Source organism: Bos taurus, chromosome 27 (assembly GCF_002263795.3).
Source record: "Bos taurus isolate L1 Dominette 01449 registration number 42190680 breed Hereford chromosome 27, ARS-UCD2.0, whole genome shotgun sequence".
Taxonomy (NCBI): domain Eukaryota; kingdom Metazoa; phylum Chordata; class Mammalia; order Artiodactyla; family Bovidae; genus Bos; species Bos taurus.
In genome coordinates, this window is record NC_037354.1 from 20,134,859 (window position 1) to 20,148,301 (window position 13,443).

Here is a 13,443-nt window from a genome sequence, read left to right on the forward strand (position 1 = left end):
GCTAAGCATATAGTAAACTTGTGATCTTTAGAAAAAGAGGATAAGAAAGATGCCAACTAGGTTTCCTTTAAAAGTTCAATTTAAAAAATTCTAAGGGAAGTTCCTTTAAAAGCACCACAGTGTTTAGTTCCTATATCCTGATACATTACAGCTGGCTATTATAACTAAGTCTGTGTAATTCATGTTTCCATAAATGTTGCATACCAATTAAATTTTTGTAAAACTAACATTTTCTTGCTGGGTTGTATTTTAAGCTGATAGAATTCTTTGTAAGTTAGTCTTCAACAGCTCTAAAAACTTAAAGATTCCTCTTCCACCTAATCTCTTTATTAAAAAACAAGACTATAACTCTTTACTTTACCTAACCCAATGGTTCTAAAACTTGGGTACATGGATTACCTTGATAATCCCATCACTATGACATAGATCTGCACTGTTCTACAGGGTAGCCACTGACCACACAGGGCTACTTAAATTTAGAAATAATTAAAAGTAAATAAAATTTAAAATTCAATTCCTCAGATACAGTAGCCCCATTTCAGGTTCTTCATAGCCACAACTGACTCAAGGCTATGGACTCTAGGGATATGGACATTCCAGCCACTGTAGACAGTTCTATTGGATAGCATTGAATACATTACCTTCCCTGAAAAAAATATACAAATCTGCACACAACTTAAGTAGGATTAGGACTTGCCTAAACCTATAGCTTCCAGATTTAAGCCTCCCTTTAACTAAAAAGAATTTCCTTCTTCCATCCATTTATCTTTCTTAGATTGTATTTGATCCAATTTTATTTTCCCATGAGAGGTATCAAGGAAATACTTTTTACATTCACCAATTTACCCCATTCTTCTGAGCTTTGAACTTTCTTGATCCTATCATTCCACTCTAAGATTTGAATGGCAATCTTTAACACAACTTCCAGAAAAAAATTTCTAAGAACTTTAAAGATATTGTAGCCCAGACTTCACAAAGATGTATAAACCCTAGTTATGAAAAGCCTACAATTAAAGATAAGGTATCTCCTCCATCCAGAGTCCATGAGATCTAGGTACAAGCAATTTGAATTTCTAATTCTACTTAGATAAACATATATGATTTATAATTACTCTTTTAAAGTATTTATCTTCATGTTAAATATATTATTTTCAAACCAGTATTGGTTAAAAGTGATAGAAAAGAAAAAGGTAAGTTTATATAATTGCTTTATATTTTTATTTTGTATATTCTTGTATTTGAATATAAAAATATATATTTCTAAGAAACATTCCTTGCTAAGATTAAAAGAAATTATATTGATTAGTTTCTACTATAAATATTTATAAAAAGTACACTGTAAAAGAAAATTGCAATAACAGCTATATAATTTGATTGCAAGGACATACATGAATTAATGAGTTATATAGATGTGGGTAATACAGTAAGTTGAAACAATTGGATTTTGCAGTGAGTTTTGTCTTTAAAAAATGCTCAAATTGTACAGCCAAAAGATATATCCAATAAGCTTTTCATACTGATTAAATTTAAGAAAATATGTAATCCCCTGGAAGTAAACGGAAAGAAGAAAAAATAGATTTGGAAATCAGTATTTCTGAACAATGCTTTCTGTAGGTAGATATAATACTTCTCAATATGGTTAAAAAAGGGTTTTTTTAAACTGTTAAAGTTCACTTTGTTGGAAGATATGAATAATGTATCATAAATAAAGTAACCTTAACCTCACTATCAAGAAACATTCATTATTAATATTTTGGTATTTTTCTTTTTAGTTTTTTTCTCTCTGTACACAGACACATATATAACTGTAAAATTATTTAAGCATGAGGAAAATATACATGTATAAATAGTATAAGCAATACAGTGTCAGTACTAAAATACATAAATACTAAAGTTAACTTACCTTTTTCTTTAAGATTTCGAAATAGCTTTGATGATCCTTTCCAAACTGGTGGTGTTTCTGATAGCATTTGATTTAATTCCTGTTACATAAAGTATCATTATACTGATTAACATAACACATATATAACATAATATATAACATAGTATATATCATTATACTGATAAACAGGTAAGCCACTATTTATAAAATAGACCAAAAATATTTAAATGCCAATGCAAAAAAAATTCTCTGCTTAGAAGACCTCAGATAATGGCTGTATTTATACTACTATCTCTGTGGTCCATTCAACAGTAAAACCCAATGACCAAAAGTGTAAAAGTAAAAATGAGTGATAAAGATGCTACATTAAATTCAATTAGAGCTACAAAAAATTTCAGATAAATGTATTAATTGGGGATATATAGTACTCTTGCCTGGAAAATCCCATGGACAGAGGAGCCTGGTAGGCTGCAGTCCATGAGGTTTGCTAAGAGTTTGCTAACAACTGAGCGACTTCACTTTCACTTTTCACTTTCATGCATTGGAGAAGGAAATGGCAACCCACTCCAGTGTTCTTGCCTGGAGAATCCCAGGGACAGAGGAGCCTGGTAGGAGGCCGTCTATGTGGTCACACAGAGTCGGACACGACTGAAGTGACTTAGCAGCAGCAGCTGCAGCAGGGCTTCCTTAGAGAAGGCAATGGTGACCCACTCTTGTACTCTTGCCTGGAAAATCCCATGGACAGAGGAGCCTGGTAGGCTGCAGTCCATGGGGTCACTAAGACAGAACTGAGCGACTTCACTTTCACTTTTCACTTTCATGCATTGGAGAAGGAAATGGCAACCCACTACAGTGTTCTTTCCTGGAGAATCCCAGGGACGGGGGAGCCTAGTGGGCTGCCGTCTATGGGGTCGCACAGAGTCGGACACGACTGAAGTGACTTAGCAGCAGCAGCAGCACCTCTTTAGGCTAAGTGGAATGACTAGATTTTTCTTTAGGGGAGAACCTTAACTACCTCCTAAAAAATCACTGGTAAGATAAGGCACAGACTGAATTTACACCAAAACCATTTTTTTTTTAACTTTGTGTTGTGGACATTATGAGAGAATAATATAATTACTTCCTACCTTTAGCAGCTATTAACACTTTACCAATTTTGTTTCACTTATTTCTCTTTTCCCACTTTTCTTTTGTGGGGGACTGCAGGGCTTCCTAGGTAGCGCCTGTGGTAATGAATCTACCTGCCAATGCAGGAGATGTAAAAGACGCAGGTTTGATTGCTGGGTAGGGAAGTTGCCCTGGAGTAGGGAATGGCAACACATTCCAGTTTTCTTGCCTGGAAAATCCCATGGACAGAGGAGCCTGGCTGGCTACAGTCCATGTGGTTGCAAAGAGTTGGACATGACTGGGCACCAGCACCACCACATATATATATATATATATATATATATATATATATATATATATATATTATAAATGTGTATATATGAAATCTAATTAAGATAAAACACTGAATTTAAGTTCTGGGGCCAGTTAGAAAAGGATGGTTCCATGGAAGCCCTAGAAATGGTGCCCACCTAATGCAGGTCAGATATGATCAGCAGGTTTCACATACTGTCTGTTTTCTGTAGCCCATTTGGATTTAGGCAATTCTGGGGTAGATGAAGCAACTGGGCGACAGATTATACTGGGAAAGAATGAAGAGTATTTTATAGTGACTTAAAGAATGATGACATCAGATGAAGTGGGAAAACAGGCTATTGAGTTATTACGGTCACTGTTGAAATTTTTTCCTAATTTTAACCTAAATATTCAGTAAAGAATACACACTCCAATTGCTGATTAGTCAGCTTTTTTTTTTTTTTAATCAAGCAGAAGCGGGACTATTTTGCAAAATTTAAACATTTGACTCATGGCTCAGATACTAAAACAATTTTGTATTTATTGTGCATACTTGTGTTAAGAGCAACTAAGTGAAAATTATAAATAGGTTAATTGTGAAAAATTATTAAGGATTTGGTAAGATAACTTGAAATAATTTGAAATTAAAAAAAAAATTAGTCTGCTAAGTAACACAATGAAAAACAAACGAAACTCTAGCAAGTGCTTCTTTTCCAGATCTGATTTTTGCTACTTAAAAAGTGTGGTTCCCTAAAAGGCCCTGGCATCATTACCTTGCCAGACAGCTTGTTAGAAATGCACAATCTCAGATCCCATCCCAGACCTACCGAACCAGAATCTACTTTTAACAAGATCTATGAATGACTTTTATGTACACAAGTTTGAGAAACACTTTAGATGAATCCTTTCTGATGTGTGTCCTAAGTCACTTCAGTCGTGTCCAATTCTTTGCAACCCTGTGGACCATAGCCCATGTATATCAAAATGCTGTCCATGGGATTCTCAGGCAAGAATACTGGAGTGGGTTGCTGTGCCCTCCTCCAAGGGATCTTCCCCCCTTTCCCAATGTCGTTGTACCTTAAAAAGCCCTGTGACATTTATAAACCATCTTTTTCATTACTGAGCTGAGTTAGCAGACAAATAGGGAATCTCTGGGATGCCAAAGGCAGGAGAGGTATTTTTAGGGGATTTATAGAGTCCCTGAAGTCCATCTGTGAGTTCTTGCTCTCACTTCCTTCATACTGTTATTTCCGCACGGCAGGTAACAGATGCCACCAATGCTGAGTACTGTCTCACTAGGATAGCAATGGCACAGAGGTCAGAATTCACAACGACTAATGATGCTTAATGTTTAAACAACAGTAAATCCATAAAGATTTTTGTTAAAACAGGAGATTAAAAAGTATTTTGAGTATTCTTTATACACTTTCATTTATACTCTCTCTATTATATTGATATTACCTCTCTTTCTCCCTTTGAACTCTTTCCATGTATTAAACTCCATTTCTTCTACTCAGCAAAAATTTAAGACCAAAAAATCAGAGCTACCTTTTATTTGAGTTTCTTCTGTGTGCTTTTTTTTTTTTTCTGTGTGCTTAACAATAGCCTAATACACACTTCTTTTAATTCTAAAAATTCTCATTATGCATATATTACTGTGTCTTAAGATAAATAACTTACCCAGGATCACACAATTAATCAGTGACTGGCCAGATCCTTACTCACTCTAAGCAGTTTATTTTTGTAATAATTTAGTTCTGTCTGGTCTAGATCATCCAACTGACACATTGATCTTCTTTCATATCAATTTTAGGGACTTTTAAATTTTATTAAAATTTGTATTTCTGCTCAGGCTCGGACTCTCTCTCCCCACTCCCAGTGCCTATCTTAGTCTCTTAAAGGCAGTAGTATTGAAGACAGAGAATTTGATTGGCTTTTGTCCCTGGTTTCTGGGAGAAAGACTCCATATCCTTAGACCACACCAAAGTTTATGCTGAGGAGAAGAATCAGGATTGGGGCTGACCTTCAAAAACAACCCCATGACTCAAGGGTTGGGGGTGTGAGCTAGCCTGACCTCTGGGGAGGGAAGAAGAGAGGAGAAGAAACGGAGATTGAATTCATTTGTGTGGTCAATGATTTGATCAAGCGCAGCTATGCAATGAAACCGCCAATAAAAACTCTGGACACCAAGCTCAGAAGAGCTTTCAGGTTTGTAAACACATGGGTGTGCCAGGATGGGGCCATACCCTGATCCTCAGGAAGAAAGCACAGAAGCTGTGTTCGGAACCCTCCTACACCTTGTGTGTCTCTCCATTTGGCTGGCCTTGATTTGTTCCCTTATAATGATAATTATAAATTGGAAATCGAAGTACAGAATGTTTCTGAGTTCTATGAGTTGGTCTAACAAATTATTTAACTTGAGGGAAGTTGTGGGAACTATCTGAATTTGTAGCCACTTGGTCAGAAGTGTGGGTGGTCTGGGATCCCTTGAAAAGCAGCTGGCATCTGAAATGGGGGCAATCTTTTGGGGGATTGGGTCCTTAAATCTGTGGGGTCTGATGCTAACTCTGGATGGTGAGTATCAGAATTAAATTGCAGTACTGCAAGTAGGGACTAAATAAATATTTGCTGGATTGAATTCATTTACCTAGAATTACAGACCTTTGTTGGCAAAGTAATGTCTCTGCTTTTGAATATGCTATCTAGGTTGGTCATAACTTTCCTTCCAAGGAGTAAGCATCTTTTAATTTCATGGCTACAGTCACCATCTGCAGTGATTTTGGAGCCCAGAAAAATAGTCTGACACTGTTTCCACTGTTTCCCCATCTATTTGCCATGAAGTGATGGGACCAGATGCCATGATCTTCGTTTTCTGAATGTTGAGCTTTAAGCCAACTTTTTCACTCTCCTCTTTCACTTTCATCAAGAAGCTTTTTAGTTCCTCTTCACTTTCTGCCATAAGGGTGGTGTCATCTGCATATCTGAGGTTATTGATATTTCTACCGGCCATCTGGATTCCAGCTTGTGCTTCTTCCAGCCCAGCGTTTCTCATGATGTACTCTGCATATAAGTTAAATAAACAGGGTGACAATATACAGCCTTGACGTACTCTTTTTCCAATTTGAACCAGTCTGTTGTTCCATGACCAACCTAGATAGCATATTAAAAAGCAGAGACATTACTTTGCCAACAAAGGTCCGTCTAGTCAAGGCTATGGTTTCTCCAGTAGTCATGTATGGATGTGAGAGTTGGACTGTGAAGAAAGCTGAGCGCCGAAGAATTGATGCTTTTGAACTGTGGTGTTGGAGAAGACTCTTGAGAGTCCCTTGGACTGCAAGGAGATCCAACCAGTCCATTCTAAAGGAGATCAGTCCTGGGTGTTCTTTGGAAGGAATGATGCTAAAGCTGAAACTCCAATACTTTGGCCATCTCATGCGAAGAGTTGACTCATTGGAAAAGACCCTGATGCTGGGAGGGATTGGGGACAGGAGGAGAAGGGGACGACAGAGGATGAGATGGCTGGATGGCATCACCGACTTGATGGACGTGAGTCTGAGTGAACTCTGGGAGTTGGTGATGGACAGGGAGGCCTGGCATGCTGCAATTCATGGGGTCGTAAAGAGTCGGACACGACTGAGCAACTGAACTGAACTGAACTGACAGATGCCTTTTAAAGGATTTATACAATTTTCTTGAGTACAATTTTTTAAGTAAATACTTAATATATATGTTATAGGAAAATTAGGAAGTGCAGAAAATAAAAACAGATTGTGATCCAGGGATTAACCATAATTAAAATTTTTATTTAATCTCATTTTAATTTCATTCTTTATTTATTTTTTGTCATTCTTGTTGCAAATATTGAATAATTTTCTATGTAAAGTTTTGTAAGCATGATCATATTTTCCTGCCAAACATTCTTCATTTTCATTTTAATGGCTACAGAGCAGTTCTGAGTAACTTTTTATATTCTTAAAACCTGTGAACCCAGAAGAGATATTGCTTATGTGAATTATATTTAATTCTATTTAATGCATGTGGAAATAGAAATGATACTTTTCTTATCGGTCACACCCCATAGCTTGTGGAATCTTAGTTTCCTGACCAGGGATTGAACTGCGACCTCAGCAGTGAAAGTGCTGAGTCCTAACCACTGTGGTGGTGGGAGTTTAGTCACTAAGTCGTGTTCGACTCTTTGTGACCCTATGGATTTAGCCTGTCAGGCTCATCTGTCCATTGGATTTCCCAGGCAAGAATATTAGAGTGGGTTGCCATTTCCTCCTCCAGGGAATCTTCCTGACCCAGGGATCAAACCCAGGTCTCCTGCATTGCAGGTGGATTCTTTACCAACTGAACTACCAAGGAAGCACCCTAAGCACTGTGCCACCAGGGAAACGATATATTCCCAAGAAATGATATATTTTTAAAACACAAAAATACATAAGCACATATTCTATTATCTCTCAGAGTGATGATGTCATCACTCATCATGAAGCCTCTAGAAAACGCCACTGTACCCTTGTGAGAGAATGAGAGTAACAGAACAAGCAACTTCTCCGTTCATTATGAAGACAGTCTTGACTTTATGGATGCCCTGAAAAGGTCTTTGCATGTTAAGAAAAATCAGTTTATATTATTTTACAATGTGCTGCTTTATTCAACCCTATGTTTTTAGGCCTATTCATGTTGATAAACATAGGTCTTATGTATTATTCATTTTAGCTCTTCTTCATTTGTCCTTCATATGCCTACTTCACATTCTTTTATTAATCTTCTACTAATTGACATTTATATTGTTTCTGATTTTTTCAGGACTCCTGGTATAAGCATGCAAATGTTTCTCTTATATCTAGAAGTAGAATTTTTGATATGCATAAGATATTGCCAAATTTCTCTCAAAAGAGAAAATACCAACTTACATTCTCACCTGGTTCCTCCTTTCTATCCTTGATAATTACTGGTATTGTTAGATTTCTGGAAGCTGACTACTTGATGGGTGTAAAACAGTATCATATAATTGGTTTAATTTGCATATCCCTGATTACTGGTGAGGTTTGCATATCCCTGAATATATACATTTATTGGCCTCTCTGGCTATGTCCATCCATTATTTTCTTATTATCTTTTTTATGTTGATTTACAGGACTTCTATATAATTATAAGATACTTAGCCTTTTCTGTTCATAGGTTGCAAGCATATTCTCCCACGTCATACCTCTTTTAACATTGTTGACACTGTCTTTTGTGTGCCAACATTTTTAATATTTAATTTAGCAAAATTTGCCAATAATCTCCTTTGAGTTTAGCTTTATGTATATTTATACATGTACATATCACAATGTATGCATCATAAACATATATATATGTGTGTGTATATATATATATATATATATACACACACATATTTAATTGTGTGCATGCCTATGTATAGCAAGAGCTTTAACTTACCTGCTTGGAAAGTGACTTCCATGTTTTAGCAACTATAAAAAACAAACATAAAAAAGTGGATAATAAATACTTCATGTAATGTATATAAAAATCCAGTAACCATCTACATCATAACTCATGACACTGACTTTTATATCTAAAAGGCAAAGTTTTTTTTAACCTCAAGATGTGGACCTATGTATGTTATACATTTTGTATTGGTCTCATGTACTATAAACTATTCATAATAATATCAGTGGAGTAGAAAACATATTTTCCATAATCATCATCTCACTTTGGAGATTTCTAGATTTAAAAAGTAAATTAACTTACTCCAAGTTAAGTATCCTATGGGCTTAAAACACAAATAATGATATTCATTAAATGTTTTTAGAATATAAAATAATAGAGAAATTATAATTTTAAGGTGTTACCCGTGATCTCTGCTGTATTAATATCTCTGATTACAATTTGAAGGTTGGGTTTCTCTACAGTGAATGGGAAGGACAGGGCAAAGATAAAAAGAAATGAAGGAGAGAACAGGTGATGTTCTAGAAAGACTTGGCCTGTTCTCCACTCTTCTCTAAGAATGTTACAGTTAAATAAAATACTGGAGGTCACTTTCTCTTTCTGATTTCTCCTCACATCCCTGAAGACCTCAAACACTATAAGTCTTATAATATTAAAATAAGTGCAGTCAACAGTGCTGTTTCTTTGCTCAGATTTGAACACTGTGAATATATAATGCCTGTCCAAGAATTATCTCCAGGTTTGAATGTGATTAAGTCCTATAATACAGCTGTGTTAGCAACTAGTAAATATTAACTATTTCAGCTACAGCACAATAATGACAAGTAATATTTTTTCTCCATGGTCATGTGGGTTTTTTTATATAATTAACCATAGTTAATATAAATAATATATCAAATTCAAGATTATAAGATAGGCAGTTTTTGCTATGTACTTTTCTCTCTTTTAAGCAATGTAATAAGTCATTTTAAGATCACGAGGGAAGATCTATATTCTAAAATTTAGCAAACTGATTCCTATGAAGATAGTTTTCTTCTCTATGCAGTAACAACATCCTTTCTTTACCTAAGATAGTTAATATGGAACCCTGTAATCAAGTGATTAAAATCACAGGTCTATAAGGTAGACTTCAGCATTTAACCTTAATTATAATACTTTATACATTCACTGCGTAGACATCTTCATTTACATAGTGAACATAACAATGTAAATAATTTTATTATTCTGTTGCTTTTGAAATATAGCAGTAAGAAAGGAAGAAAAGTAAATGGTACAAAAGTACATGCATATGCTCTTATGCAATGTTCAGAAGGTATTTATCAGAAGAGGAAGTTAGACACTCTTGAGTTTTGTAGGGTTTATGAGATTTCCAGGGTAAATTATTCACAAAAGACATATTCATTCTGCCGGATATGTCATCATGTTCAGTATTACTGGCTTTTTAAAAAATAAAACTAAAGAGCCATTAAGATTGTTCTTCAAAGGATTCTCTGATTTTCTAAATTCTTTATTTCAAATGAAGTTACTGCATATATAAGGTAAAGAGAAACTTCATTCTTTTGGACATATTTTATTTCTTAGGCTATAGGTTGATGTTCATTATATTTTTAATACTTTTAAGTCTGAACTTTTTAAACAATAAATTCTTTAAAATTAAAAAGTACTTGAAGCTACATGAAAATAATTACTTATTTTAGCTCTAGATGGAAAATTTACCTTTTAGGTTCTATATAAGTAGGTAAAATAAATTTTCTTGATTTCAAACATAAAGTTATAATCAGTGATCTGATGTATATCTCAATTAACATTTATTTGAATTATAATTATTAAGCAAATGTTTACATGGCATAGCATTTTCCTGTTAATGTTGCCATAAAATTAAGGATTTTAAAAAATAATGGTTCTGAATTCAAGTGATAATGATGATGATAACAATGACACCTAGCAAAGCATATTAAGTGCCTACTGTATATTGGTATTACACTAAACATAACTGATATCATTCAATCCTCAAAAAACTTCCTAAGACTTTGTTACTTTCACTTTTATAAATGAAGAAACAGAAGACTAAATAACTTACTCAGGTTCTCAAAGCTCATAAAAAATGCCAAGGTCTAAACACAAGTCTGTCTAATTTTAATAGGCTACTTTGGTATGTATATGATTTAATATTCCATCTCTGAAGCATATTTTCTTTTTAGAGGTAAATATTTATTTTTAAAGCCCTATACTTTAAAAAAAAGTTTTTACAAATATCTTGATCTTTAGTTATCATTCTTAATTACAGCTTAGAAGTACTGATTAGAAATTAACTGATGTTGACAGAGAAGGAAAAATATCATATGACATATGACATCTCTTATATGTGGAATCTAAAAAGAAATGATACAAATGAACTACTTAAAAAACAAAAAGAGACTCACAGACTTAGGGAATGAACTTATGGTTGCCTATACACACTGTTGTTCTATTTAAAATGGATAATCAACAAGGTCCTATGTATAACACATGGAACTCTGTTCAATGTTATATGTCAGCCTGGTTGGGAGGGGAGTTTGGGGGAGAATGGGTACATGTATATGTATGGCTGAGGCCCTTTACTATCCACCCCATCACAACATTGTGAATCAGTTATACCCCAATACAAAATAAAAAATAAATTAATTAAATATAAAAAATAAACTAATGTTAATCTGAGTTTCTTGCTTAAAGAAAACACCTGACAATATTTGTTGTCAATAATAACATCTGAGATTTCAAGTGAAAATTAAAATTTTGGAAAGCTTGTATACACCATGCATTTGACAGCTTTCCAACAAGCAAAGACTTTTCTGATAAGATTCTGATGGTATTAGTGAATGTGATTTTTTAAAAAACATTGTACAGTGAAATATGGCAATATTTGACAGATCGATGTAATTTAATGAATCAATATTTTCTAGCTGATAGTACAAAATTATATTAATGTAAAGAAAAAAGAGCCATTCAAATATGCAATGTAGGCCAATGGATTTTAACAAAACAGATGACAAAAATGTCAGAGTCCACATTGCAACTAAACTTTAAGAAACTACCAGCAGCCAAGTATTGATATAATACCAAAGAAGAATATCTATGATTATTTGAAAAGGCTTTTGTAATACCCTTCCCTTTTCCTCCTTCAATATCTGTTAGGCAGATTTTGTTCATTTGTCGATACTTTCTGAAAACAAACACTGCAACAAATTGAACACAAAGGCAGATATAAGAATCCAGATGTCTTCTATTAAGTCAGACATTAAAGTGACTTTGTAAGAATGTACATAATGCCAAAAAGTTTGAGAACCACTGCCTTAACACATGGAAAAGTGAGAAACAATCAATCTACATTTACACTGTAGGAACCATGACATATTCAGAAAAGACACAGGAAGAATTCTTGTCCAAGTCTAACTGCAAAGCCAGTTCTCTGAGTTCTTCTGTCCAGGCTGGATATAAGAACTGATTTGGCAGAATAAGAACCTTTATCAAGAATATTAAAAATAAGGTGGGTGTTTAGTCTGATGTACTGAGAAAGAGGGAACAAATGAAATTTCTGAAAAGAAAAGATACCAGTAGGGGTTTATAAGAAGTATTAGTCATTGTATCTTTTGATACATAGTATCACAACATCATATCTTTTGAAGTATTACATTACTTGGTTAGTTGTTCTGAAAAACTTACACTGCTCCACAATTTTAAAAAATAGAGATAAGAAAAAATGTTATAACATTGTTGAGATAAACTTGAGAAATATACTTACTTTTGGGCTCATCTGTTGTAACAGCCAAAATAAAATCATATGGAGTCATGAACAACTGCCCTTCACATTCTATAGAAGCAAACAAACGAAATCGCCTTTCCCGAGATGTAGCATAGAGGTCCAGGTCTTCGACTTCTGTTCTGCCAACAGCAACCTGAAGTTAAGAAAGCAAGTAAGTCTGGACTGTGTGAAGCGACACTTCCTTCTAGAAGATACATGTCTTCAATTACGTTGAGAGGGAATTAACAGAGCAAAAGAAAAAAGGTGAAAATACATAATCATAAACAAATATCCACATGAATAAAATGAATTAACACTCAGAAGATCCTACTATGAATATCATTCAGATTCTGAAGACTTTACACTGGCTCTTTGAACTCGTGATTTCTTTCTTTAGTTTCAGTCTCGGAGAACGTTAAATTTCTGAGCTAGTAGTTTCTTCAGAAGGAACACCAACACTTGCTGAATGCCTACTATGTACTCTCTATATAGGCCTACTTATTTAATTAGAACTCTTTTTACTGTAGTCTATTAATCTTCTAAAAGAAGAAAGGGAAACCCTGACAAGCTGTTCATGGCAACAACTAAGGAAACCATTTAACAGCAGAGTTTAGATTTGTGCTAAAGTCGCTAACTCTAGATCACTAGGGTAGAGTTACCACCAATGATCACTCTGAATTCTACCCAAAGTTAAGATAAGCAGAATGAGGAGTGTGTGTGTATGGGGAGAAGGGAATCTCTTTTGTTTTCCTTAATTTTTAAAATCTTTCCTGGTAGATAGATAAACAATTTCTATTATTTATTTTCTTTGAACTGTAACAAAACTGTTAATATTTTTCTTCCTGATTCCAAAAGCAATGCATAGCTACTGTATATAATTCAGAAGACAGAATTTAAAAACTTGTAATTGTTTATGAATTTT

General features: G+C 34.3%; 1 protein-coding gene across 7 annotated transcripts in view; it reads right to left on the minus strand.

Annotated features, from left to right (window-relative positions):
• Nucleotides 1-13,443, minus strand: part of MICU3 (mitochondrial calcium uptake family member 3) — a 78,052-nt gene that overhangs the window by 37,483 nt on the left and 27,126 nt on the right. For all 7 annotated transcript variants that reach the window (XM_059882252.1, XM_005225991.5, XM_005225989.5 and 4 more), the window contains exons 2-4: nt 12,522-12,675; nt 8,732-8,763; nt 1,904-1,982 (exon numbers count right to left, since the gene is read on the minus strand). In XM_059882252.1, the coding sequence (XP_059738235.1) occupies nt 1,904-1,982; nt 8,732-8,763; nt 12,522-12,570 (160 nt within the window). In that variant the 5' untranslated portion in view covers nt 12,571-12,675. The remainder of the gene's footprint in view (nt 1-1,903; nt 1,983-8,731; nt 8,764-12,521; nt 12,676-13,443) is intronic.